Source organism: Bombina bombina, chromosome 1 (genome assembly GCF_027579735.1).
Source record: "Bombina bombina isolate aBomBom1 chromosome 1, aBomBom1.pri, whole genome shotgun sequence".
Taxonomy (NCBI): Eukaryota; Metazoa; Chordata; class Amphibia; order Anura; family Bombinatoridae; genus Bombina; species Bombina bombina.
This window is the reverse complement of record NC_069499.1, coordinates 1464071523-1464098188: the sequence shown is the minus strand read 5'-3', so window position 1 is coordinate 1464098188 and position 26666 is coordinate 1464071523. Positions and strand designations below refer to the sequence as shown.

Here is a 26666-nt window from a genome sequence, read left to right as displayed (position 1 = left end):
CGCTAGAACAATATATCCCTTTAAAGAAGCCACCCCATCCTTAACTTACCTAGGTATTCTCCTTCATCGGAACCCTAATCTTATTTATCAGCTTAATATTACCAAACAATGTATACAGAGCGCTCAGCAGCTTGATAGCTGGTCCCTGCTACCGTTATCTCTATCAGGTCGTATTAACTTAATTAAAATGGTTACACTACCACAAATCTTATCTATGCTACCTTTTATATTCCACAGAGAAGATCTCTTACTACTTAATCAAGCTATCAAACGCTTTCTCTGGAAAAATAAAAAACCATGTATAGCAGTGGGAAAACTTTCTCTTTCATACTCTGATAGTGGACTAGGACTACCAGACTTTAGATTCTATAATTGGGCACTTCTTTTAAGATTGGTATTTGACTGGCAGCTGAACACTGCACATTTTTATCACAGAGAATTAGAACAAGCTGCTCTGGGGGATATTAATATATCTTTTCTCCCCTACACGGATAAGAGTAAACTGCCACCAGTGGTTAAAAATAACATCTTATATAATGATCCACTGCAAGTCTGGAAGCTATCTTTTAAACATCTGAGTATCTCTCAACCTGATCCTAAATATATACCTTTAATAGGAAATCTGGACTTCCCCACAGGCACAGAATCCTTGCCGTTTCGAGTATGGGAGAGCAAGGGCCTAAACGTAATTGGCTGCCTCCTGGATCAGTCCACTCATACACTGAAATCCTTTCAGGAACTAAATAAACAATTCAACATATCTCATACTCACTTTTTCGCCTATCTACAGGCAAGACACTATATTAATAATCTCAAAGACAAAAACAAAAACTTTTGGTCCCCCTCTCCATTCGCGTCCATACATACCGCATTTAAAAATGGACGGTACTCAATCACATTAATATATCAGATTTTACTGCGTAAAACTGTACCAGAATTACAAGAATCTCTTTTAGACAAGTGGAAGCTAAGGATTGGAAATATAACTACTCCAGTTCTTAAATCGAGTCTAGACAAGACTAAAAAAGCTACCCTATCCTCACAACTGAGAGAATCTCAGGTTCGTATGCTGAATCAAGACTATCTTACTCCTAAACGTATCTCACACTGGAATGTGTCGATTGAGAACCAGTGTGTCAAATGCTTCATACATGCCCCAGATTTATATCATTACTTCTATGACTGTCCTCGTATTAAGAACTTCTGGAGCAGATTACAATACTGGCTTTTAACAACGTTTAAGCTCAAACTTACTATTGGGCTAGAGATGATCTGTTTTTTAAACTGGGATATTAGTTTCAATAAGCTCTGTCCTATTCTACCTTTAATCTTTCTACTAGCCAGAAGTTGTGTTCTGTCCCTGTGGATAGAGAGAAAAAGCCCCAGGGTAAAACATCTTAGTCACAAATTATGGATAAATCTACTTACTGAGCAATATGACGCTCAAGTAGACACAAAACAACGTTCATTGATGTTTCTTAAAAAATGGGAATGTTATATAAAAACTCTAGACACACAAAAACAAAAACAGATACTGCGCCCCTTTTTACAGACAGAATACATGCTAAATGCCCACCTGAGAGGTGAATGGTCCTTGGTGTACAGGGATTTGGAGAGAACAATAGCTCTTATATAGACCTCAGGGATGGGGGGGGAGGGATGAGGAGCGGAGGAGAAGAAAATTGGTATTTAATTTAAAAAAAATTTATTTTTTCTTTTTTCTGCTAGTGTTTTTGGCAGAATCAACTATGAATGTATCAGCACCCATCAGACCGGGTATATAGGTATCCTTAACATGATACAATAAAGAGAAACGTAGAAGAAAGGAAGGGAAGGAAGAGGGAAAAGAAGGGAAGGGATAGGGGGAGAAACGGGAAGAGAGACAAGAGGAAAGGAAAGGAAAAAAAAAAAGAGAAAGGAAAGAGAAACAGAAGGAAACAAGAAGATCCGAGTAACATAGGATGAACACACCTAGATAAAAGAGATCAACTATAAGTTTTACGCTATACTGGCTAGCTAACATGTAGGTTCAAATTACTACTCAATAGGCATAAGAGAAACATATTTTCTGTTTTTTTTTTGTTTTTTTACTTAAACTGTACATTAGTAGGATGTATACTGTCATATTCCAATAAAGAAAGAAGGGAGAAAGAGAGAAGGGAAGGGAAAAAGAAAAAAGAAAAAGAAAGCACAAGTCTCATATGTGCATTGCTTGTATATTATAAATGTGCCATTGTTATATTATTTCTTTGCATTGTATATGACCCATTGCTTTTTTGTAAATGCATTTAAGCTGACATTGAACAATCTCCGAACTTTCAGGAACCTCTTTAATAAAAAAAGAAATTAAAAAAAAAAAAAAAAGAGAGGGTAAGAGAGAGCACAAGAGAGGGGAAAGAGCAAGATTAGGGGGGGAGAGAGAGCAAAATAGAGGGGAAAGAGCAAAAGAGTGGGGAAAGAGCAAAAGAGTGGGGAAAGAGCAAAATAGAGGGAAGAGAGAGAGCAAAAGAGAGGGGGAGAGAGAAAATAAGAGGGGGGAAAGAGAGAGCAAAAGAGAAGGAAAGAGAGAGAGCCACAAGAGAGGGGAAGAGAGAGAGCAAAAGAAAGGGGGAGGAAGAAAAGGGGGGGAGAGAGAGATGGTGAGAGAGAGAGGGGGAGAGAGAGCAATAGAGAGAGAGGGGGAGAGAGAGCAAAAGAGAGGGGAGAGAGGGGGAGAGAGAGAGAGCAAAAGAGAGGGATGAAGAGAGAGCAAAAGAGAGGGGGGAGAGAGAGAGAGCAAAAGAGGGGAGAGAGACAGAGCAAAAGAGAGGGGGAGAGAGAGAGAGCAAAAAAGAGGGGGAGAGAGAGAGCAAAAGAGAGGGGGAGAGAGAGCAAAAGAGAGGGGGAGAGAGAGCAAAAGAGAGGGGGGAGAGAGAGCAAAATAGAGGGGGGAGAGAGCAAAAGAGAGGGGGGAGAGAGCAAAAGAGAGGGATGGAGAGAGAGCAAAAGAGAGGGATGGAGAGAGCAAAAAAAAAGGTATGGAGAGAGAGCAAAAGTGAGAGATGGAGAGAGAGAGCAAAAGAGAGGGGAGAGAGAGAGAGAGAAAGAGAGAGAGAGCACAAGAGAGAGGGGGGAGAGAGAGCACAAAAGAGAGGGGGGGGGGAGAGAGAGCGCAAAAGAGAGGGCGAGAGAGAGTGCAAAAGAGAGGGGGAGAGAGAGAGCGCAAAAGAGGGGGGGAAAGAGAGAGCGCGCAAAGGAGAGGGGGAGAGAGAGAGCGCAAAAGAGAGGAGGGAGAGCGCAAAAGAGAAGGGGAGAGAGAGTGCAAAAGAGAGGGGTAAGAGAGTGCAAAAGAGAGAGGGGAGAGAGCGCAAAAGATAGGGGGTAGAGAGAGCGCAAAAGAGAGGGGGAGAGAGAGACCGCAAAAGAGAGGGGGGAGAGAGAGACCGCAAAGGAGAGGGGGAGAGACCGCAAAGGAGAGGGGGGAGAGAGAGACCGCAAAGGAGAGGGGGGAGAGAGAGACCGCAAAGGAGAGGGGGAGAGAGAGAGCGCAAAAGAGAGGAGGGAGAGAGAGCGCAAAAGAGGAGGGAGAGAGAGTGCAAAAGAGCAAAAGAGAAGGGGGAGAGAGTGCAAAAGAGAGAGGGGAGAAAGAGAGCGCAAAAGAGAGGGGAGAGAGAGAGCGCAAAAGAGAGGGGAGAGAGAGCGCAAAAGAGGGGGAGAGAGAGCGCAAAAGAGGGGGAGAGAGAGCAAAAGAGAGGGGGAGAGAGAAAGCGGAAAAAAAGAGAGGGGGGAGAGAAAGCAAAAGAGAGGGGGGGAGAGAAAGCAAAAGAGAAGGGGGAGAGAGGGAGCAAAAGAGGGGGGGGAAAGAGAGAGCGCGCAAAGGAGAGGGGGAGAGAGAGAGCGCAAAAGAGAGGAGGGAGAGCGCAAAAGAGAAGGGGAGAGAGAGTGCAAAAGAGAGGGGTAAGAGAGTGCAAAAGAGAGAGGGGAGAGAGCGCAAAAGATAGGGGGTAGAGAGAGAGAGCGCAAAAGAGAGGAGGAGAGAGCGCAAAAGAGAGGGGGGAGAGAGAGACCGCAAAGGAGAGGGGGAGAGACCGCATAGGAGAGGGGGGAGAGAGAGACCGCAAAGGAGAGGGGGGAGAGAGAGACCGCAAAGGAGAGGGGGAGAGAGAGAGCGCAAAAGAGAGGAGGGAGAGAGAGCGCAAAAGAGAGGAGGGAGAGAGAGTGCAAAAGAGCAAAAGAGAAGGGGGAGAGAGTGCAAAAGAGAGAGGGGAGAAAGAGAGCGCAAAAGAGAGGGGAGAGAGAGAGCACAAAAGAGAGGGGAGAGAGAGCGCAAAAGAGGGGGAGAGAGAGCGCAAAAGAGGGGGAGAGAGAGCGCAAAAGAGGGGGAGAGAGAAAGCGGAAAAAAAGAGAGGGGGGGAGAGAAAGCAAAAGAGAGGGGGGGAGAGAAAGCAAAAGAGAAGGGGGAGAGAGGGAGCAAAAGAGAGGGGAGAGAGAGCAAAAGAGAGGGTGGAGAGAGAGAGCACAAGAGAGGGGGAGAGAGAGAGCAAAAGAGAGGGGGCGAGAGAGAGTGCAAAAGAGAGGGGGAGAGAGAGAGAGCGCAAAAAAGAGAAGGGGAGAGAAAGAGCAAAAGAGAGGGGGGAGAGAGTGCAAAAGAGAGAGGGGGGAGAGAGTGCAAAAGAGAGAGGGGAGAGAGCACAAAAGAGTGGGGGAGAGAGAGCGCAAAAGAGGGGGAGAGAGCGCAAAAGAGAGGGGGAGAAAGAGCAAAAGAGAGGGGGGAGAGAGAGCAAAAGAGAGGGGGGAGAGAGAGCAAAAGAGAGGGGGGAGAGAGAGCAAAAGAGAGGGGGGAGAGAGGGAGCAAAAGCAAAAAAGAGGGGGGAGAGAGAGAGCACAAGAGAGGGGGGAGAGAGAGCCAAAGAGAGGGAGAGAGAGCAAAAGAGAAGTGGAGCGAGAGAGAGCGCAAAAGAGAGGGGGAGAGAGCACAAAAGAGAGGGGGGGAGAGCACAAAAGAGAGGGGGGAGAGAGAGCAAATGAGAGGGGGAGGGAGAGAGATCAAGGGGTGGGACCGCTGTACTGCAAAAATTGGCCTGTGTGAACAGGCTTTAGGAGTAGTATATATATATATATATATATATATATATACACATTACTGGGAGCTAGCTAAACACATCTGGTAAACCAAAGACAAGAGGCCTATGTGTGTAGCCACTAATCACCAGCTAGCAAATGAAAAAAAAATTGAAAATAGTAGAAAAATGAAAAGTTGCAAATCAGCATGTTCTATCTAAACCAAGAAGGTTTCATTTTTACTTTCATGTCCCTTTAAGAGCATTAAGTCAGGTGCAGAACAAGAGGTTGGGTAAAGAGTAGGTTTTACACTCACGTTGGTATATAGGGTTATATATCTGGTATAAAGGGTTCTTACAAATGCCATGCGTCTGATCTGCGTCTCACTTGGGCATACATCTTCTATAGAGAGGGGAAAGAGCAAGAGTAGGGGGAGAGAGAGCAAAATAGAGGGGAAAGAGCAAAATAGAGGGGAAAGAGCAAAAGAGAGGGAAGAGAGAGTAAAAGAGAGGGAAGAGAGAGAAAAAGAGGGGGGAGAGAGAGAGAGCAAAAGAGAGGGGGAGAGAGAAAATAAGAGGGGGGAAAAGAGAGAGCAAAAGAGAAGGAAAGAGAGAGAGCCACAAGAGAGGGGAAGAGAGAGAGCAAAAGAAAGGGGGAGGAAGAAAGGGGGGGGAGAGAGATGGTGAGAGAGAGAGGGGGACAGAGAGCAATAGAGAGGAGGGAGAGAGAGAGCAAAAGAGAGGGGAGAGAGAGCAAAAGAGAGGGGAGAAGAGGGGGAGAGGGGGAGAGAGAGAGAGCAAAAGAGAGGGGAGAGACAGAGCAAAAGAGAGGGGGGAGAGCAAAAGAGAGGGGGGGGGGGAGCAAAAGAGAGGGGGGAGAGAGAGCAAAAGAGAGGGGGGAGAGAGCAAAAGAGAGGGATGGAGAGACAGAGCAAAAGAGAGGGGGGAGAGAGAGCAAAAGAGAGGGGGGAGAGAGGGAGCAAAAGAGCAAAAAAGAGGGGGGAGAGAGAGAGCACAAAAGAGGGGAGAGAGCAAAAGAGAGGGATGGAGAGACAGAGCAAAAGAGAGGGATGGAGAGAGCAAAAAAAAAGGGATGGAGAGAGAGCAAAAGAGAGGGAAGGAGAGAGAGGAAAAGAGAGGGATGGAGAGAGAGCAAAAGAGAGGGATGGAGAGAGAGAGCAAAAGAGAGGGGAGAGAGACCGAGCAAAAGAGGGGGAGAGAGAGAGAGAGCGGGGGAGAGAGAGAGAGAGCACAAGAGAGAGGGGGGGAGAGAGAGCACAAAAGAGAGGGGGGAGAGAGAGCGCAAAAGAGAGGGGGAGAGAGAGTGCAAAAGAGAGGGGGAGAGAGAGAGAGCGCAAAAGAGAGGGGGGAAAGAGAGAGCGCGCAAAGGAGAGGGGGAGAGAGAGAGAGCAAAAGAGAGGAGGGAGAGCGCAAAAGAGAAGAGGAGAGAGAGTGCAAAAAAGAGGGGGAGAGAGTGCAAAAGAGAGAGGGGAGAGAGAGAGCGCAAAAGATAGGGGGTAGAGAGAGAGAGCGCAAAAGAGAGGGAGAGAGAGCGCAAAAGAGAGGGGGAGAGAGAGAGCGCAAAAGAGAGGGGGGAGAGAGAGACCGCAAAGGAGAGGGGGGGAGAGAGAGACCGCAAAGGAGAGGAGGGGAGAGAGGGGAGAGAGAGAGCGCAAAAGAGAAGGGGAGAGAGAGCGCAAAAGAGAGGGGGGAGAGAGAGCGCAAAAGAGAGGGGGGAGAGAGTGCAAAAGAGAGGGGGGAGAGAGTGTAAAAGAGAGAGGGGAGAAAGAGAGCGCAAAAGAGAGAGGGGAGAGAGAGAGAGCAAAAGAGAGGGGAGAGAGAGAGAGCAAAAGAGAGGGGAGAGAGCAAAAGAGAGGTGGGAGAGAGAAAGCGGAAAAAAAGAGAGGGGGAGAGAAAGCAAAAGAGAGGGGGGGAGAGAAAGCAAAAGAGAGGGGGGGGAGAGGGAGCAAAAGAGAGGGGAGAGAGAGCAAAAAAGAGGGGGGAGAGAGAGAGCACAAGAGAGGGGGAGAGAGAGAGCGCAAAAAAGAGGGGGAGAGAGAGAGTGCAAAAGAGAGGGGGGAGAGAGAGAGAGCGCAAAAGAGAGGAGGGAGAAGGAGCGCAAAAAAGAGAAGGGGAGAGAGAGCGCAAAAGAGAGGGGGGAGAGAGTGCAAAAGAGAGAGGGGAGAGAGAGAGCACAAAAGACTGGGGGGAGAGAGAGAGAAGGCAAAAGAGAGGGGAGAAAGAGCAAAAGAGAGGGGGGAGAGAGAGCAAAAGAGAGGGGGGAGAGAGAGCAAAAGAGAGGGGGGAGAGAGAGCAAAAGAGAGGGGGGAGAGAGGGAGCAAAAGAGAGGGGGGAGAGAGGGAGCAAAAGAGAGGGGGGAGAGAGCAAAAAAGAGGGGGAGAGAGAGAGAGCACAAAAGAGGGGGGAGAGAGAGCAAAAGAGAAGTGGAGCGAGAGAGAGCAAAAGAGAGGGGGAGGGAGCACAAAATAGAGGGGGGAGAGCACAAAAGAGAGGGGGAGAGAGAGCAAATGAGAGGAGGAGGGAGAGAGATCAAGGGGTGGGACCGCTGTACTGCAAAAAATGGCCTGTGTGAACGGGCTTTAGGAGTAGTATATATATATATATATATATATATATATATATATATACACATTACTGGGAGCTAGCTAAACACATCTGGTAAACCAAAGACAAGAGGCCTATGTGTGTAGCCACTAATCACCAGCTAGCAAATTAAAAAAAATTGAAAATAGTAGAAAAAGGAAAAGTTGCAAATCAGCATGTTCTATCTAAACCAAGGTTTCATTTTGACTTTCATGTCCCTTTAAGAGCATAAAGTCAGGTGCAGAACAAGAGGTTGGGTAAAGAGTAGGTTTTACACTCACGTTGGTATATAGGGTTATATATCTGGTATAAAGGGTTCTTACAAATTGCCATGCGTCTGATCTGCGTCTCACTTGGGCATACATCTTCTATAAAGGTGATTGCAGTGGCCATTTATATAATTAGAGTACTCAGTCATGTAGGTGGCATAAATACTCCTGCAGGAGTCAAAGAATCTGATCTAAGGTATAACCGGGGCAGCAAAATTGTCTCTCTGTATTTGATAAATATATAATTTTATACATGTTAGTGTTTCCATAATTACTATTAGTAACCATTCATGGAGGAGTAAAAACGTTTCTTTCACCAACACAATATCCATTATTTCTGGCACTGCATGGAGGCAATACATGATGACCTTCTTATGCCTGTCACTATGTAGTCTTCATCTGAGTTACTGTGTGGTGCGAGTGTGGGCAACATGGTTACAAGCGGCCTTACCCTTTTAAGACGTAGGAGATGTTCGGACTTCAGTGCAATGAGGAGCTGCCACAGTGCGATGCCATGTTTCAGGTGACATTGTTTCAGTGCCTAAAGATGAAAAAGACAATATATGCTGACTGTGACACAAGTGGGTTTTCCTGACAGTTTGAGAGGTAACATTACAACTTTAAATTTATGAAAGTTTAAAATCTAAACATAGCTCACCTCAAGGATATGTGCACTGGTCTGTCCAGCCATCTGTAAAGTATTGTCTATATATGTAGTCAGCATGTGTTCTGGATCTCCACCGGACATTGATAGAAATCCCAGTGTCACCTCAACAGTGTGAAGAGCCTCACAAACATCACTGTACGAATTCAGATCTCTGCTTATCATATTTATTGCTGAATTTGTCAGGGACTCCTATGGAAACAAGTGATAATATTATAAAATCATACCTACTTATTGTCCCACTAGTAGTACAGTTTTATAGGAAAACACTACAGGGAAATATGTATTTCTTTCAATTTATTTGCGTTTTTTCAGCTGGTCAGCGGTCTCTGTGACAGATAAGGAGTGTAGCACCTGATGTTGGCTCAGGAACTTTACATGTATAACATTGTTATAAAGTTGCAAACGCTGCTGCCATATAGCACTTGAGGCTCGTGCACTCTCTTGAACCTACTTTTTCTTATCTATATGCTCTGTCCAAAGCATGTCCAGAATTAACTTATTTCACTACTTCTGAAAGTTGACTTATCTGATATTGTAGTTCCTTTCATCTGTCCAAATTTAAGGAATGATCATAAGACTGCTCCATAGGCTGGACCTTGCTTGCTCTCTCAAGTATTGCAAGCTACTAGGGTTATCAGGTAGATTATATTTGTTGTTTTTATTTTGGTGTCAGGGTTAGATGCCCTCAATGTATATTTAGTAGAACTACTATGCTATTTTTATGGATTAGAAACTTAGAAAGAAACCAATGCTTTTTTTAAAGGCCTGGGGACATTTCACCAAGGATGTTGTGACCCTTATTGGGATTGTCATATGAAGCCCTGTCCTCTCATGCACATTTCAACCAATTTTTGTGGTCAAAATGTCTCTCTCTCGTCAATCTTTAAATAAATGAAATGGGAACAGTAAGGATATACAGAGGAAGAGGAGCCGTTACTGACAGTTTTTTTTTTACCTACTGAATATTTTATTACTGCAAGTGTGAAAAAACATATTTCACATCAGTAAATATAAATCTAGTTTTAACCATTGGGGAAAAAAACGAATTATATTTTGATTGAGCACTACATGAACAGAAGCCTCTGCAAAAGTCCTTAATGTATAAGGCATTTTTAAAGGGACACTGAACCCAAAAAAAATCTTTTGTGATTCAGATAGAGCATGAAATTTTAAGCAACTTTCTAATTTACTCCTATTATCAAATTTTCTTCATTCTCTTTGTATCTTTATTTGAAATGCAAGAATATAAGTTTAGATGCCGGACCATTTTTTGTGAACAACCTGGGTTGTTCTTGCTGATTGGTGGATAAATTCATCCACCAATAAAAAAGTGCTATCCAGAGTTCTGAACCAAAAAAGAAGCTTAGATGACTGCTTTTTCAAATAAAGATAGCAAGTGAATGAAGAAAAATTGATAATAGGAGTAAATTAGAAAGTTGCTTAAAATTGCATGCTCTATCTGAATCAAGTAAGAAAACATTTGCGTTCAGCGTCCCTTTAAGCTAAAATTGATTCTGCTAAACTATGTAAATGCAGACATTTAAACAGGTTATATACAGAAGTTGAGCCTTGTTTTTTTTTATATTAATCAATAAATATATTTGATCTTTCTCACAGATATCTTTTAATACACTTAACTCATACACAATGCAATATTTTATTATTTTACAGCCTCGTATGAAATTTTACCTGCTCGAGTCTTCTCTTCACATCTATAAATAAATTCTCATAGTTTCGATCCTGGGAATGAATGAAAGTAGGCAATCCCTATAGAGATAGAGACAGCAATCATTATGGCTCATCTTGTAATGTGAGACACAAACCCTTTGTTTCACTCTGAAAAAGGCTGCAGGTAAGTCTGACATACTAATACAATACATATGTATATATATTCTTTGGAGACAACTGAAGCTGTAGTTTATAAAGGTAACAGATCTGTGCATTATGTCAGTCTCAAGCTACCATGGGTAAAGTGGAGTGGAGAGGTGCTCTTTACTTTTAATACAGTGGGCGTTACAACATCTGTACCACCTGTCAGAACTTTACCTGTGAGCTTTGTTGAAAACCCCCTGCGTGCACTTTTTTTAATGACATTGTTAGACCAATGTACAGACAGATGTAGATGCTATAAATCTTGTATAAGTGTATAGAAAAATATATAAAAGTATTCATTGTTTCTGTGTGAACATATTAGTTGAAATGTTTGCTCCTATAAAACAAAGTTTATAAATTTCACTTTTTTTGCTACTCACATTCAGAGTGATTAAAGGTTTTCCTTGAAGAAAGCGACTGGTGATTTGACGCTGGATCTTTTCTAGGTCGAATTCTTCCAAGGTCTCCCCTCTTTTCACACTGTACTGACAATTGGACAGAATTATGGGCATCAGATCTTTTTCCACCTCGTAGCCGATCACATGTAGGTCCATAACCTCTGATGCACGTATGGAGTATCTATGTTTTAATAACAATGTGTGTCATGCTCTGGTTAAAACACATACAAAACCAAACAGACTGGATATTTTGAATCCATGAATAAGTTAAAGGTAATGCTGTGAAATAGATTAATAGTTGCAAAAAAATAAAAAAATTGTGCTAAGAAAATAAAAAACTAAATTATATGTTTATCTGATAATAATTTCTTTCATGATAGTGAGAGTCCACGAGCCATCAAATGTGGGATAAAACAGCAGTCCACTAGGAGGCAAAAATCCCTCCTACTTTCCCATAAACCCTCTGTCATACATATGGCCAAGAGAAAGGAGAGAAATAGAAAAGCAGGAAAGAAAGAGCAGGGCAAGTAAAGTGCAAACCAGTACTGCCGCCAACTGTACAAAAACAAGGGCAGGTCTAATGGACTCTCGCCATCATGTAAGAAATTAATTGATCACATAAGCATATGTTTTGTTTTCTTTGATAAGATGATGAGAGTCCATGAGCCATCATATGTGGGATCTTATATCCAAGCTGTGAAGTCCACAAGATCACCATGAAATATGGCAGGATAACAGTTAAAGCAGGTATATAACTAAACAGGCAAACATGTCAACATGGTAAAACATAGTGAAAGTATGTAAAGAGGACCAAGTAGCCACCTTACAAATTTATTCAATTGAAGCTTCATTCCTGAAAGCCCAAGAGGTGGTGACTACTCTAGTAGAATGAGCAGTAATACGCTTTGGGGTAGTCTTCGCTGCAACCAATTCGCCCTTAAAACCTTAAGTTAAAGTAATTTCTGTAGCTTTCTGTTCCTTATGGGGACAAGAAAAATGTATAAACCAGAAAACAAGAAGCTCTATAATCTTTTGCAGTTTCTAGATAAAATTTCAAGGCTCTAACCACAATTTCCTGATTAAAGTTATCCGAAGATACAACCTTAAGTAGGTAAAAATAGTCAGTTCTCAAAACCTCCTTATTCTTATGAAACACCAGGTAAGGAGAATGACAGGATACAGCATAAAGTTCAAACAGTCTTCTGGCTGAGGAAATAGCCAAGAGAAAGATAACCTTCTGAGATAAATGTTGGATATCAAGACCATGAATATGCTCAAAAGTAGGCGCTTGAAAAACTCTTAAAACCAGGTTAAGGTTTCACCAAAGAGGAAGTTGGTCTAATAATCAGTCTTATTCTGACCAAAACCTTAACAAAGACTTGAAGTCAGGTAGTTTAGAGATCTTTTTAGGATACAAAACAGACAAATACGAAATGTAAGCTTTAAGGGAACTGGCTGATAAACCTTTTTCCGGACCCTCCTGTAAGAATTGTAAAATGCAACTAGCCTCACACGGGTAAAATAAATGCGCCTGATGACAGATTTCTGTGATTGAATCAGGGTGTCAATCACTTGATCAGAGAAAACTTTATGAGACAAGATTAAGCGTTACATTGACATGAAGTAAAAGTTGGAGATTTAAAGGGACAGGAAACCCACAATTTTTCTTTCATGATTTAGAAAGAACATGCAATTTCAAACATCTTTCTAGTTTACTTCTATTATCTAATTTGCTTCATTCTCTTGATACCCTTTGCTGAAAAGCATATATAGATAGGCTCAGTAGCTGCTGATTGGTGGCAACACATAGGTGCCTCATGTGATTGGCTCACCCATGTGCATCACTATTTCTTCAAGAAAGGATATCTAAAGAATGAAGCAAATTAGATAATAGAAGTAAATTGGAATGTTGTTTAACATTGTATTCTCTACCTGAATCATGAAAGAACATTTTGGGTTTAGTGTCCCTTTAAGGTATTGATGAAAGAAGAGACCTTGAAGGAGAAAATACTTCCTTAAAAGGAAGTTTTCAAGGCAGGCTGGAATAGCATTTGGACTAGATCCCCGTACCAAGTCCTGTGAGGCCATGCTGAAGCAATCAAGATTACAGATCCTCATTCCTGTTTGATCAAGGCTATCACGTTTGATAGCAATAGAAAAAGAGTAAATATGTAAATTAGACTGAATGACCAAGGAATCACTAAGGCATTTATAAGAGTCATCTGTGGATACTGAGATCTCACACAATATTCGAACAGCTGTTGATTCAAGCGGGAAGTCATTACACTTATTTCTGGCTTGTCCCAACGCCTTACAATCTGGTCGAATACCTCCTGATTCAGTAGCCATTCGCCTAGGTGAAGGTGCTGATGGATGAGAAATTCTACTTCCCCAGTTGTCCAAACCTGGGTTGTGGACTGCTGAAATCTTGGAATGACGGAACTTAAGCCACTTCTTTAATTTCCAAGGAACTGCGACTTCCGCCTTGGTGAATGATGCAAGGCACAGCATTGACATTGACTGATTGAAACTTCATAATGGATTCCTGTCTTAAAGTGATGGTAAATCCTAGCATTTAAAAAATGCAGCCCCGTAAGGCTATCATGGCTATTGGCTAAGAGATGGACACCTCACCTCAATGAAAAAAGAAAGCTTTGCTGTGGGTGGCTGGAACCACTTTGTTGAGGAGGCCGTGGCAAAGAAAAGGTACGGTTAACATACCATTTTAAAAAGTCATCACTGAAAGTCCCATTTATTTTTAGTGCTGGTAAATCCTTGAGATTTTGAAACGCTAGAATTTACCATCACTTTAAGATGGGCCAGCCCTGGAGAACTCTGAAGATAATGTAGAGTTCCAAGATGCTGATAGGTAACCTTGCCTGCTGAGGAGACCAGACAAAGGAATAAATCGGATTAAATATGCACAGTGCAAAACCGCCAGTCTGTCATGTTGGGGTGCAGTCTGGAGGTCACAGAGAGCCCAGTATGGGCTCACTGTGACCTTCAGACTGCACCCCAACATGACAGACTGGCATCTGTGGTGATCACCACCCATCTTGGCCTGAGGACTGCCTTGTTTTGAAGTCTAAAAAGCCACTATCATGAGAGCTACCACATCCATGCATTGAAGGACTGAAATAAGATAAAGGAGTTGGAGAAGAACACACGACTTATGCAACATGATTCTGTGTTGCTCTGTGAAATACAGTTTCATTCACACTGAATTAGGAAACCCAGGAAAGAAACCTTGGTCTGAGTAATTATAGAGCTTTTCTCCAACAGTGAAAATAAAGGAACTGAAGAACTTTGCTTGTATGTTCTTTTTCTATTTGGAGTAGCAAGAAGATACTACAATCCCCTGAGCTCTCACTACTGATAACCATGTTCTAAGAACATTTGTGAAGATTCTGGGTGTTGCTGCCAGGAATGCACTACAAACTGATTGTGCCTGTTTAAGAAGGCAAATCTGAGAAACTTGACATGTTCCTTGAGCATACGGATATGCAAATAAGCATTTATGGTAGACATAAACTGACCCTCCAGCACTAAAGGAAGTATAGTGTGAATTGTTTCCAGAAAATTTTTGAGATCCAAAATCGGTCTAAAGAAGTCCCTTCTTTCTATAGGAGATTGAAAGCCTATGCAGTACCCTTAGGAGATAATGACTTCTCCCAGGCCTCCTGAAAAAAGTTCAGTCTGCCCCTCACCAGAATTTAGTCTGGCCTAGGTTCCACACCTTTATGCATATATAGAGGAGGGGGCAGGTTTCTTGGACTGTTTAGACTTTGGACATGATGAACCAGGCTTCCACAAGCACTTTTAGGTACCATGTTAGCAGACAATGACTTGAGCCATAAACCTCTTCTAGCCAAAACATTTGTTGCAGCACTCTTCAAATTAAAAAGTAATTTCTATCATTCAGTTGAATCGATTGAAGTTGGTCACAATTGCAAACAGTTTTACTGTTTGCAATCGTGACCAACTTCAATCGATCCTGAATTTTCCCTAGAAAAGCTTTGTCAAAAAGCTCAGAAATGTTGTCACACCAGACTACAGTAGCTAAACTGATAGCTGAATGAAACATGTAGCCTGCCAGCTGAAAGGATTGCATGTGAAGGCTTTCAAGCTTTCCGTCCATGGGATCCTTGAATGAGATGATCTCCTTTAAAGGAATAGTCAGACTGGCAAAAACATAAATTATGCTTACCAGATAATTTAATTTCCTTCTGTACAAGGAGAGTCCATGGCTTCATTCCTTACTGTTGGGAAATACTGAATCTGGCCACCAGGAGGAGGCAAAGACACCCCAACCAAAGGCTTAAATACCTCTCCCACTTCTCTCATCCCCCACTCATTCTTCCGAGTGAACAAGGGACAGTAAAAGAAATATCAGGGTATAAAAGGTGCCAGAAGAAAAATATAATTTAGGGAACCTCCCATCAGAGAACACAGGCAGGGGCCATGGACTCTCCTTGTACATAAGTAAATGAAATTATCTGGTAAGCATAATTTACGTTTTCCTTTTTAATACAAGGAGAGTCCACAGCTTCATTCCATACTGTTGGGAAAAATATACCCAACTCTAGAGGACACTGAATGAAAATGGGAGGGACAAAAAGAGGCAGACCCTAATCTGAGGGCACCACAGCCTGCAAAACCTTTCTCCCGAAGGCTGCTTCAGCTGACGCAAAAACATCAAAATGTAAAATATAGAAAAAGAGTGTAACAGGACCAGGTGGCTGCCTTACAAATCTGATCCATAGAGGCCGCATTCTTAAAGGCCCAAGAGGAAGCCACTGCTCTAGTAGAATGAGCCATAATCCTCTGAGGAGGTCTATGTCCCGCTGTCTCATAGGCTAAGCGGCTAAGACTCCTCAACCAAAAGGATAAAATAGTCGAAGAGACCTCTGGCCCTTACACTTCCCAGAATAAGCCACAAATATGGAAGACAAATGACAAGAAAGAAAGAACTGCAGCCCACAATGACAATGCTGTAAATCAGGTAGGGTTCATTCATCCACGATCAAAGCCACATAGCAGGCGTACCTGCGCTTCATCAGAGGTGATAAACTCAGAAAAGGTACAAACATTTATTGGCTGTGTATAACCAATAGGAATGCAGAAATGTGTACTCGCCCTCTCTTCTACAATTAAGTCCTTCATAGCTATTTAGTGTACTGATATGTATCAATAATTGCAGTCAGCACCATTTGTAGAAAGAGAGAGAAAGATTTAAACATGATCCAACAAAACTCTTAGTATAATAACACATGAGAGACATAAAAATATCACACAACAAAAAAAAACCCTTAAAAATAAGAATACAAATAAGATAAGGAAGAAGCTTGTATAAAATCCGTAGTAGCTTGCAGATAAAACTTCAAGGCACGAACCACGTCCTTGAGAAACCCTAACTTAGTACGTAGGACAGCCTTATCCGAATGGAACACCAGATAAAGAGGCTCACATTGCAAGGCAGCAATTACAGATATTCTGCATGCCAAAGCAATATCCAGTAGAAAGAGAACTTTGCAGGACTACAACAAATCTTAAGAACCAGATTCAGACTCCAAGGGGGTGCCGAAGATCTGAATACAGGTCTGATCCTAATCAGAGCCTTAACAAAGGATTTGAACATCCGGAAGCTCAGAGAGCCTCTTGTGCAATAAAGCAGACATGGCCAAAATCTGTCCCCTCAGGGAACTGGCCGAAAGACCCTTCTCCAGACCATTCTGGAGAAACATCAGAATCATGGCAACCTTAAGCTTATGCCAAGGAAATCCACGTTCTTTACACCAGAATAAGTAGGTTCTCCACACCTTATGATAGATGCGACGAGTAACCGGCTTACGAGCTTGAATGAGAGTATCAATAACTCTCTCAGAAAACCCTCTCTTGGACTAAGCGTTCAATCTCCACGCAGTCAGCCTCAGATAATCTAGATTTTGATGAACAAAAGGACCTTGTTCCAGCAGATCCCTGCGACAAGGTAACCTCCATGGAGGAGAAGATTACATCCTCACTAGGTCCGTGAATCACATCCTTCGCGGCCACGATGGAGCAATCAGTATCACTGACGCTTGCTCCTGCTTGATGCCGGCCACTACTCGAGGAAGGAGTGGTAATGGTGGAAAAAGGTAGGTTAGATTAAACCTCCAAGGCACCGCTAATGCATCTTTTAGCTCTGCCTGAGGATCCCTGGACCTCGACCCATATCTGGGTAGTTTGGTAGACGCCATGAGATCTATTTCCGGCGTCCCCCACCTGAAGCATATCTCCGCAAACACTTCGGGATGGAGAGACCATTCCCGGATGAAAGGATTGTCTGCTGAGAAAATCCGCTTCCCAGTTGTCCACACCCGGAATGTAGATCGCTGACAGCGAACAGCTTTGGGCCCCCACCCATTCCAGAATCCGAGATACTTCCCTCATCGCTAGGGAGCTTCTCGTTCCCCCCTGATGGTTGATGTAAGCCACCAAGGTTATATTGTCTGATTGGAAACCCTGGTGCTTGGGATGAGATAACTCTTCTCTAAGTTTATCTTCAATCCATGTGATCGAAGAAGAGAGAGAAGAGAAACCGAATGGTCCCTCTGCTAGACAAAAAGGATGGCGCTTGAACCAGAATGTCGTCCAAGTAGGGAGCTACTGCTATACCTTGGGGTTCTGGCGACAGCCAGGAGAGCTCCCAGAACCTTTGTGAAGAGTCTTGGGGCCGTAGCTAGACCAAACGGAAGTGCAATGAACTGGAAGTGCTGATCCAGGAACGCAAACCTTAGGAACTGGAAGTGGTCCCTGTGGATTGAAACGTGAAGGTAGGCATCCTTTAGATCTATAGTGGTCATGAACTGTCCTTCCTGAACTAGAGGAAGAATGGACCTTATTGACACCATCTTGAAAGAGGGGAAATTTTGAAACTTGTTGAAGCATTTTAGGTCCAGAATTGAGCAGAAAGTTCCCTCCTTCTTTGGGAAAACAAACAGGTTTGAGTAGTATCCCAAACCTCTTTCTGCAATAGGAACCGGGACAATGACCCCTAAGGAGGACAGATCCCGCATGCATCCCAGAAAGGCTTCTCTCTTTTCTGGTTTCAAAGACAGGCTTGAGAGGAGAAATCTGCCCTTGGGTGGATGAGATTTGAAACCTATCATGTATCCCTGAGCTATGACCTCAAGGACCCACGGATCCTGCACGTCCCTGGACCAAGTGTCTGAAAACAGCGACAGTCTGCCCCCCTACACGATCCAGCTTTGGATCGGGGGCTACCCCTTCATGCCGACTTGTTCTCGGCAAGCTTCTTGTTCTGCTTGGATTTCTTCCAGGATTGAGCCAGCTTCCAAGTGCTCTTGGTTTGCTCGGACTTAGAGGAGGACTGCTGACATTGGGACTTTTCAGAACGAAAGGAACAAAAATTAGATCCTTGTCCCTTAGATTTGTTCTTTTTATCCTGCGGTAGGAAAGCACCTTTGCCCCCTGTAACCGTGGAAATAATGGAATCCAGGCCTGGAACAAATAAAATGTTTCCCTTAAAGGGGAGGGAACATAACCTAGACTTAGAAGTCATGTCCGCAGACCTGGACTTCAGCCAGAGCGTCCGACACGTCTGCACGGAGAAACCAGAGATTTTAGCATTCAGGAAAATAATCTGCATGTTTGCATCACATATAAAAGAATTAGCAATTCTCAAGCCCTTAATTCTTTCCTGGATAACGTCGAGGGGACCCTCCACCTCGATCAATTTCGCTAAGGAGTCGCACCAGTAGGCCACAGCTCCAGCAACCGAGGCAACAGCCACTGCCAGTTGAAATAAATATCCTGTGTGCTGAAACATTTTCCTGAGAAAAGTTTCCATTTTCTTATCCATCGGCTCTCTGAAAGACGAGCTTTCCTCAAGAGGTATAGTAGTACGCTTAGCTAACGTGGAGATAACACCATCCACCTTAGGGACGGAACCCCACAACTCTAGCTGAGAGCTTCTCTGCCATCCTCTTGTGACGAAAGGCAAAGAATGACTTGGGAATGGGGGAAGTGGGAGAGGTATTTAAGCCTTTGGCTGGGGTGTCTTTGCCTCCTCCTGGTGGCCAGGTTCAGTATTTCCCAACAGTAAGGAATGAAGCCGTGGACTCTCCTTGTATTAAGAAGGAAAGAGGAAACTGCTCCATATACTTTTGAAATAGTTTCCAACGCCTCCAAATTTGCAGAGAGAAAAGGAAACGTGTTCTTGAACTTGACAGAGGTAGCAAAAGGAACACCTGGTTTGTTCCATTCCTTAGTGATTAAGTCAGAATTAGTTACTAGGAAGGTAGATAGTTGTTTAGGAGCTGCCTTAAATAATTGTTTCCGCAGTAGGAGGATCGTCTACCTCCAAGGCTAGAAAAACTTTCTCGCAAGAGAGTGTGTATATGCTTCAACCTGAAAGTAGAGGACACTTCCTCTGTTACATTATCATCAGTGGGGTCCTAGGTGTCTGAAGCCTCTTTCTCAGAAGAGGAGATTTCTGATTCTACTGTACCCATCTTTTCTGCAGGATACTTGGACAGGTTACTACTGATAAGCCTAAGATCTGTGAAGAGTTCCCTTGCAAGTTCCGGCATTTAACTGGTGGAGGCATGACGTCCACCAGTTCATTAATTGCATAGTGAATCTATTCTTTCAATTTAGGAGACCTGGGGAGAATCCAGATGGGTTGTGAATCCTGACCACTATGCTATAGGGGGATTGCATGACCCAGTCTAGAATGAGACCTAGAGCATAAGTTGCAAAACTGTGCAGGGAGACACACCAAAGCATCTTTACAAAGCAAACAAAGTTACAATTTAAAGGCACCCCCCTCAGGGGAACACAGAAATAATGGCACTATGTAAAACTGATGTCCTTAGAAGGGCTTCAGAAATATTGGGTACCGTCTCTTTAAAAAGAAAAAAATGCACTTTAAATACAAAAAAAAACGACAGTTGTAGTTATTAATTGGTTACACACATTTAGCCAAGCTCTCTATGAATGCTAAAGCATGCAGTGTTAAATTTAAAGAGACAGTACCTCCAAAAAATGTTTCGCTGTTTTTTGGCTAATAAATAAATTTTCACCTTACATGGAGAGTGCAGCCCTTTCTTTTTCGATTGAATTGCTACAGAGCATGGGCTCTGAGTGGCTAGCACCCATCTTTTGAATTCTTGCATATGGAGCATATACAGTATATGAGTGCTGGCCTATGAGTTTGTTCACTATTACCTCAATTTTTAAAAAGAAGCAAATAAATTGACTGAGGAATACAGGGATTAAAAGCTCTGCTATATTGGGTGTTCTTGCCTCCTCATAGTGGACTGGAGTTTAATCCAACATGCGATGGCTTTATTAGGCCACAAGTGTTCAAAGCTACTAGATATTAGTACTTAAAGGTACTCTCAAGACTTTTTTTTTTAGAATTTACCATCACTTTAAGATGGGCCAGCCCTGGAGAACTCTGAAGATAATGTAGAGTTCCAAGATGCTGATAGGTAACCTTGCCTGCTGAGGAGACCAGACAAAGGAATAAATCGGATTAAATATGCACAGTGCAAAACCGCCAGTCTGTCATGTTGGGGTGCAGTCTGGAGGTCACAGAGAGCCCAGTATGGGCTCACTGTGACCTTCAGACTGCACCCCAACATGACAGACTGGCATCTGTGGTGATCACCACCCATCTTGGCCTGAGGACTGCCTTGTTTTGAAGTCTAAAAAGCCACTATCATGAGAGCTACCACATCCATGCATTGAAGGACTGAAGTAAGATAAAGGAGTTGGAGAAGAACACACGACTTATGCAACATGATTCTGTGTTGCTCTGTGAAATACAGTTTCATTCACACTGAATTAGGAAACCCAGGAAAGAAACCTTGGTCTGAGTAATTAAAGAGCTTTTCTCCAACAGTGAAAATAAAGGAACTGAAGAACTTTGCTTGTATGTTCTTTTTCTATTTGGAGTAGCAAGAAGATACTACAATCCCCTGAGCTCTCACTACTGATAACCATGTTCTAAGAACATTTGTGAAGATTCTGGGTGTTGCTGCCAGGAATGCACTACAAACTGAGTGTGCCTGTTTAAGAAGGCAAATCTGAGAAACTTGACATGTTCCTTGAGCATACGGATATGCAAATAAGCATTTATGGTAGACATAAACTGACCCTCCAGCACTAAAGGAAGTATAGTGTGAATTGTTTCCAGAAAATTTTTGAGATCCAAAATCGGTCTAAAGAAGTCCCTTTTTTCTATAGGAGATTGAAAGCCTATGCAGTACCCTTAGGAGATAATGACTTCTCCCAGGCCTCCTGAAAAAAGTTCAGTCTGCCCCTCACCAGAATTTAGTCTGGCCTAGGTTCCACACCTTCATGCATATATAGAGGAGGGGGCAGGTTTCTTGGACTGTTTAGACTTTAAGCATTATGAACCAGGCTTCCACAAGCACTTTTAGGTACCATGTTAGCAGACAATGACTTGAGCCATAAACCTCTTCTAGCCAAAACATTTGTTGCAGCACTCTTCAAATTAAAAAGTAATTTCTATCATTCAGTTGAATCGATTGAAGTTGGTCACAATTGCAAACAGTTTTACTGTTTGCAATCGTGACCAACTTCAATCGATCCTGAATTTTCCCTAGAAAAGCTTTGTCAAAAAGCTCAGAAATGTTGTCACACCAGACTACAGTAGCTAAACTGATAGCTGAATGAAACATGTAGCCTGCCAGCTGAAAGAATTGCATGTGAAGGCTTTCAAGCTTTCCGTCCATGGGATCCTTGAATGAGATGATCTCCTTTAAAGGAATAGGCAGACTGGCAAAAACATAAATTATGCTTACCAGATAATTTAATTTCCTTCTGTACAAGGAGAGTCCATGGCTTCAATCCTTACTGTTGGGAAATACTGAATCTGGCCACCAGGAGGAGGCAAAGACACCCCAACCAAAGGCTTAAAAACCCCTCCCACTTCCCTCATCCCCCACTCATTCTTCCGAGTGAACAAGGGACAGTAAAATAAATATCAGGGTATAAAAGATGCCAGAAGAAAAATATAATTTAGGGGACCTCCCATCGGAGAACACAGGCAGGGGCCATGGACTCTCCTTGTACATAAGGAAATTAAATTATCTGGTAAGCATAATTTAAGTTTTCCTTTTTAATACAAGGAGAGTCCACAGCTTCATTCCATACTGTTGGGAAAAATATACCCAACTCTAGAGGACACTGAATGAAAATGGGAGGGACAAAAAGAGGCAGACCCTAATCTGAGGGCACCACAGCCTGCAAAACCTTTCTCCCGAAGGCTGCTTCAGCTGACGCAAAAACATCAAACTTGTAAAATATAGAAAAAGTGTGTAACAGGACCAGGTGGCTGCCTTACAAATCTGATCCATAGAGGCCGCATTCTTAAAGGCCCAAGAGGAAGCCACTGCTCTAGTAGAATGAGCCATAATCCTCTGAGGAGGTCTATGTCCCGCTGTCTCACAGGCTAAGCGGCTAAGACTCCTCAACCAAAAGGATAAAATAGTCGAAGAGACCTCTGGCCCTTACACTTCCCAGAATAAGCCACAAATATGGAAGACAAATGACAAGAAAGAAAGAACTGCAGCCCACAATGACAATGCTGTAAATCAGGTAGGGTTCATTCGTCCACGATCAAAGCCACATAGCAGGCGTACCTGCGCTTCATCAGAGGTGATAAACTCAGAAAAGGTACAAACATTTATTGGCTGTGTATAACCAATAGGAATGCAGAAATGTGTACTCGCCCTCTCTTCTACAATTAACTCCTTCATAGCTATTTAGTGTACTGATATGTATCAATAATTGCAGTCAGCACCATTTGTAGAAAGAGAGAGAAAGATTTAAACATGATCCAACAAAACTCTTAGTATAATAACACATGAGAGACATAAAAATATCACACAACAAAAAAAACCCCTTAAAAATAAGAATACAAATAAGATAAGGAAGAAGCTTGTATAAAATCCGTAGTAGCTTGAAGATAAAACTTCAAGGCACGAACCACGTCCTTGAGAAACCCTAACTTAGTACGTAGGACAGCCTTATCCGAATGGAACACCAGATAAAGAGGCTCACATTGCAAGGCAGCAATTACAGATATTCTGCATGCCAAAGCAATAGCCAGTAGAAAGAGAACTTTGCAGGACTACAACAAATCTTAAGAACCAGATTCAGACTCCAAGGGGGTGCCGAAGATCTGAATACAGGTCTGATCCTAATCAGAGCCTTAACAAAGGATTTGAACATCCGGAAGCTCAGAGAGCCTCTTGTGCAATAAAGCAGACATGGCCAAAATCTGTCCCCTCGGGGAACTGGCCGAAAGACCCTTCTCCAGACCATTCTGGAGAAACATCAGAATCATGGCAACCTTAAGCTTATGCCAAGGAAATCCACGTTCTTTACACCAGAATAAGTAGGTTCTCCACACCTTATGATAGATGCGACGAGTAACCGGCTTACGAGCTTGAATGAGAGTATCAATAACTCTCTCAGAAAACCCTCTCTTGGACTAAGCGTTCAATCTCCACGCAGTCAGCCTCAGATAATCTAGATTTTGATGAACAAAAGGACCTTGTTCCAGCAGATCCCTGCGACAAGGTAACCTCCATGGAGGAGAAGATTACATCCTCACTAGGTCTGCGAATCACATCCTTCGCGGCCACGATGGAGCAATCAGTATCACTGACGCTTGCTCCTGCTTGATGCCGGCCACTACTCGAGGAAGGAGTGGTAATGGTGGAAAAAGGTAGGTTAGATTAAACCTCCAAGGCACCGCTAATGCATCTTTTAGCTCCGCCTGAGGATCCCTGGACCTCGACCCATATCTGGGTAGTTTGGTAGATGCCATGAGATCTATCTCCGGCGTCCCCCACCTGAAGCATATCTCCGCAAACACTTCGGGATGGAGAGACCATTCCCGGATGAAAGGATTGTCTGCTGAGAAAATCCGCTTCCCAGTTGTCCACACCCGGAATGTGGATCGCTGACAGCGAACAGCTTTGGGCCCCCACCCATTCCAGAATCCGAGATACTTCCCTCATCGCTAGGGAGCTTCTCGTTCCCCCCTGATGGTTGATGTAAGCCACCAAGGTTATATTGTCTGATTGGAAACCCTGGTGCTTGGGATGAGAGAACTCTTCTCTAAGTTTATCTTCAATCCATGTGATCGAAGAAGAGAGAGAAGAGAAACCGAATGGTCCTCTGCTAGACAAAAAGGATGGCGCTTGAACCAGAATGTCGTCCAAGTAGGGAGCTACTGCTATACCTTGGGGTTCTGGCGACAGCCAGGAGAGCTCCCAGAACCTTTGTGAAGATTCTTGGGGCCGTAGCTAGACCAAACGGAAGTGCAATGAACTGGAAGTGCTGATCCAGGAACGCAAACCTTAGGAACTGGAAGTGGTCCCTGTGGATTGAAACGTGAAGGTAGGCATCCTTTAGATCTATAGTGGTCATGAACTGTCCTTCCTGAACTAGAGGAAGAATGGACCTTATTGACACCATCTTGAAAGAGGGGAAATTTTGAAACTTGTTGAAGCATTTTAGGTCCAGAATTGAGCAGAAAGTTCCCTCCTTCTTTGGGAAAACAAACAGGTTTGAGTAGTATCCCAAACCTCTTTCTGCAATAGGAACCGGGACAATGACCCCTAAGGAGGACAGATCCCGCATTGCATCCCAGAAAGGCTTCTCTCTTTTCTGGTTTCAAAGACAGGCTTGAGAGGAGAAATCTGCCCTTGGGTGGATGAGATTTGAAACCTATCATGTATCCCTGAGCTATGACCTCCAGGACCCACGGATCCTGCACGTCCCTGGACCAAGTGTTTGAAAACAGCGACAGTCTGCCCCCTACACGATCCAGCTTTGGATCGGGGGCTACCCCTTCATGCCGACTTGGGACTTTTCAGAACGAAAGGAACAAAAATTAGATCCTTGTCCCTTAGATTTGTTCTTTTTATCCTGCGGTAGGAAAGCACCCTTGACCCCTGTAACCGTGGAAATAATGGAATCCAGGCCTGGAACAAATAAAATGTTTCCCTTAAAGGGGAGGGAACGTAACCTAGACTTAGAAGTCATGTCCGCAGACCTGGACTTCAGCCAGAGCGTCCGACACGTCTGCACGGAGAAACCAGAGATTTTAGCATTCAGGCAAATAATCTGCATGTTTGCATCACATATAAAAGAATTAGCAATTCTCAAAGCCTTAATTCTTTCCTGGATAACGTCGAGGGGACCCTCCACCTCGATCAATTTCGCTAAGGAGTCGCACCAGTAGGCCACAGCTCCAGCAACCGAGGCAACAGCCACTGCCAGTTGAAATAAATATCCTGTATGCTGAAACATTTTCCTGAGAAAAGTTTCCATTTTCTTATCCATCGGCTCTCTGAAAGACGAGCTTTCCTCAAGAGGTATAGTAGTACGCTTAGCTAACATGGAGATAACACCATCCACCTTAGGGACGGAACCCCACAACTCTAGCTGAGAGCTTCTCTGCCATCCTCTTGTGACGAAAGGCAAAGAATGACTTGGGAATGGGGGAAGTGGGAGAGGTATTTAAGCCTTTGGCTGGGGTGTCTTTGCCTCCTCCTGGTGGCCAGGTTCAGTATTTCTCAACAGTAAGGAATGAAGCCGTGGACTCTCCTTGTATTAAGAAGGAAAGAGGAAACTGCTCCATATACTTTTGAAATAGTTTCCAACGCCTCCAAATTTGCAGAGAGAAAAGGAAACGTGTTCTTGAACTTGACAGAGGTAGCAAAAGGAACACCTGGTTTGTTCCATTCCTTAGTGATTAAGTCAGAATTAGTTACTGGGAAGGTAGATAGTTGTTTAGGAGCTGCCTTAAATAATTGTTTCCGCAGTAGGAGGATCGTCTACCTCCAAGGCTAGAAAAACTTTCTCGCAAGAGAGTGTGTATATGCTTCAACCTGAAAGTAGAGGACACTTCCTCTGTTACATTATCAGCAGTGGGGTCCTAGGTGTCTGAAGCCTCTTTCTCAGAAGAGGAGATTTCTGATTCCACTGTACCCCTCTTTTCTGCAGGATACTTGGACAGGTTACTACTGATAAGCCTAAGATCTGTGAAGAGTTCCCTTGCAAGTTCCGGCATTTAACTGGTGGAGGCATGACGTCCACCAGTTCATTAATTGCATAGTGAATCTATTCTTTCAATTTAGGAGACCTGGGGAGAATCCAGATGGGTTGTGAATCCTGACCACTATGCTATAGGGGGATTGCATGACCCAGTCTAGAATGAGACCTAGAGCATAAGTTGCAAAACTGTGCAGGGAGACACACCAAAGCATCTTTACAAAGCAAACAAAGTTACAATTTAAAGGCACCCCCCTCAGGGGAACACAGAAATAATGGCACTATGTAAAACTGATGTCCTTAGAAGGGCTTCAGAAATATTGGGTACCGTCTCTTTAAAAAGAAAAAAAATGCACTTTAAATACAAAAAAAACGACAGTTGTAGTTATTAATTGATTACACACATTTAGCCAAGCTCTCTATGAACGCTAAAGCATGCAGTGTTAAATTTAAAGAGACAGTACCTCCAAAAAATGTTTCGCTGTTTTTTGGCTAATAAATAAATTTTCACCTTACATGGAGAGTGCAGCCCTTTCTTTTTCGATTGAATTGCTACAGAGCATGGGCTCTGAGTGGCTAGCACCCATCTTTTGAATTCTTGCATATGGAGCATATACAGTATATGAGTGCTGGCCTATGAGTTTGTTCACTATTACCTCAATTTTTAAAAAGAAGCAAATAAATTGACTGAGGAATACAGGGATTAAAAGCTCTG

General features: G+C 43.3%; 1 protein-coding gene across 1 annotated transcript in view; it reads right to left on the bottom strand.

The window, feature by feature from the left end:
- The window catches only part of RNF213 (ring finger protein 213), an 881087-nt gene that overhangs the window by 8665 nt on the left and 845756 nt on the right, over positions 1 to 26666 (bottom strand). The window contains exons 59-62 of the mRNA XM_053706514.1: positions 10832 to 11030; positions 10269 to 10346; positions 8571 to 8768; positions 8364 to 8453 (exon numbers count right to left, since the gene is read on the bottom strand). Coding sequence (XP_053562489.1) covers positions 8364 to 8453; positions 8571 to 8768; positions 10269 to 10346; positions 10832 to 11030 — 565 coding nt within the window. The remainder of the gene's footprint in view (positions 1 to 8363; positions 8454 to 8570; positions 8769 to 10268; positions 10347 to 10831; positions 11031 to 26666) is intronic.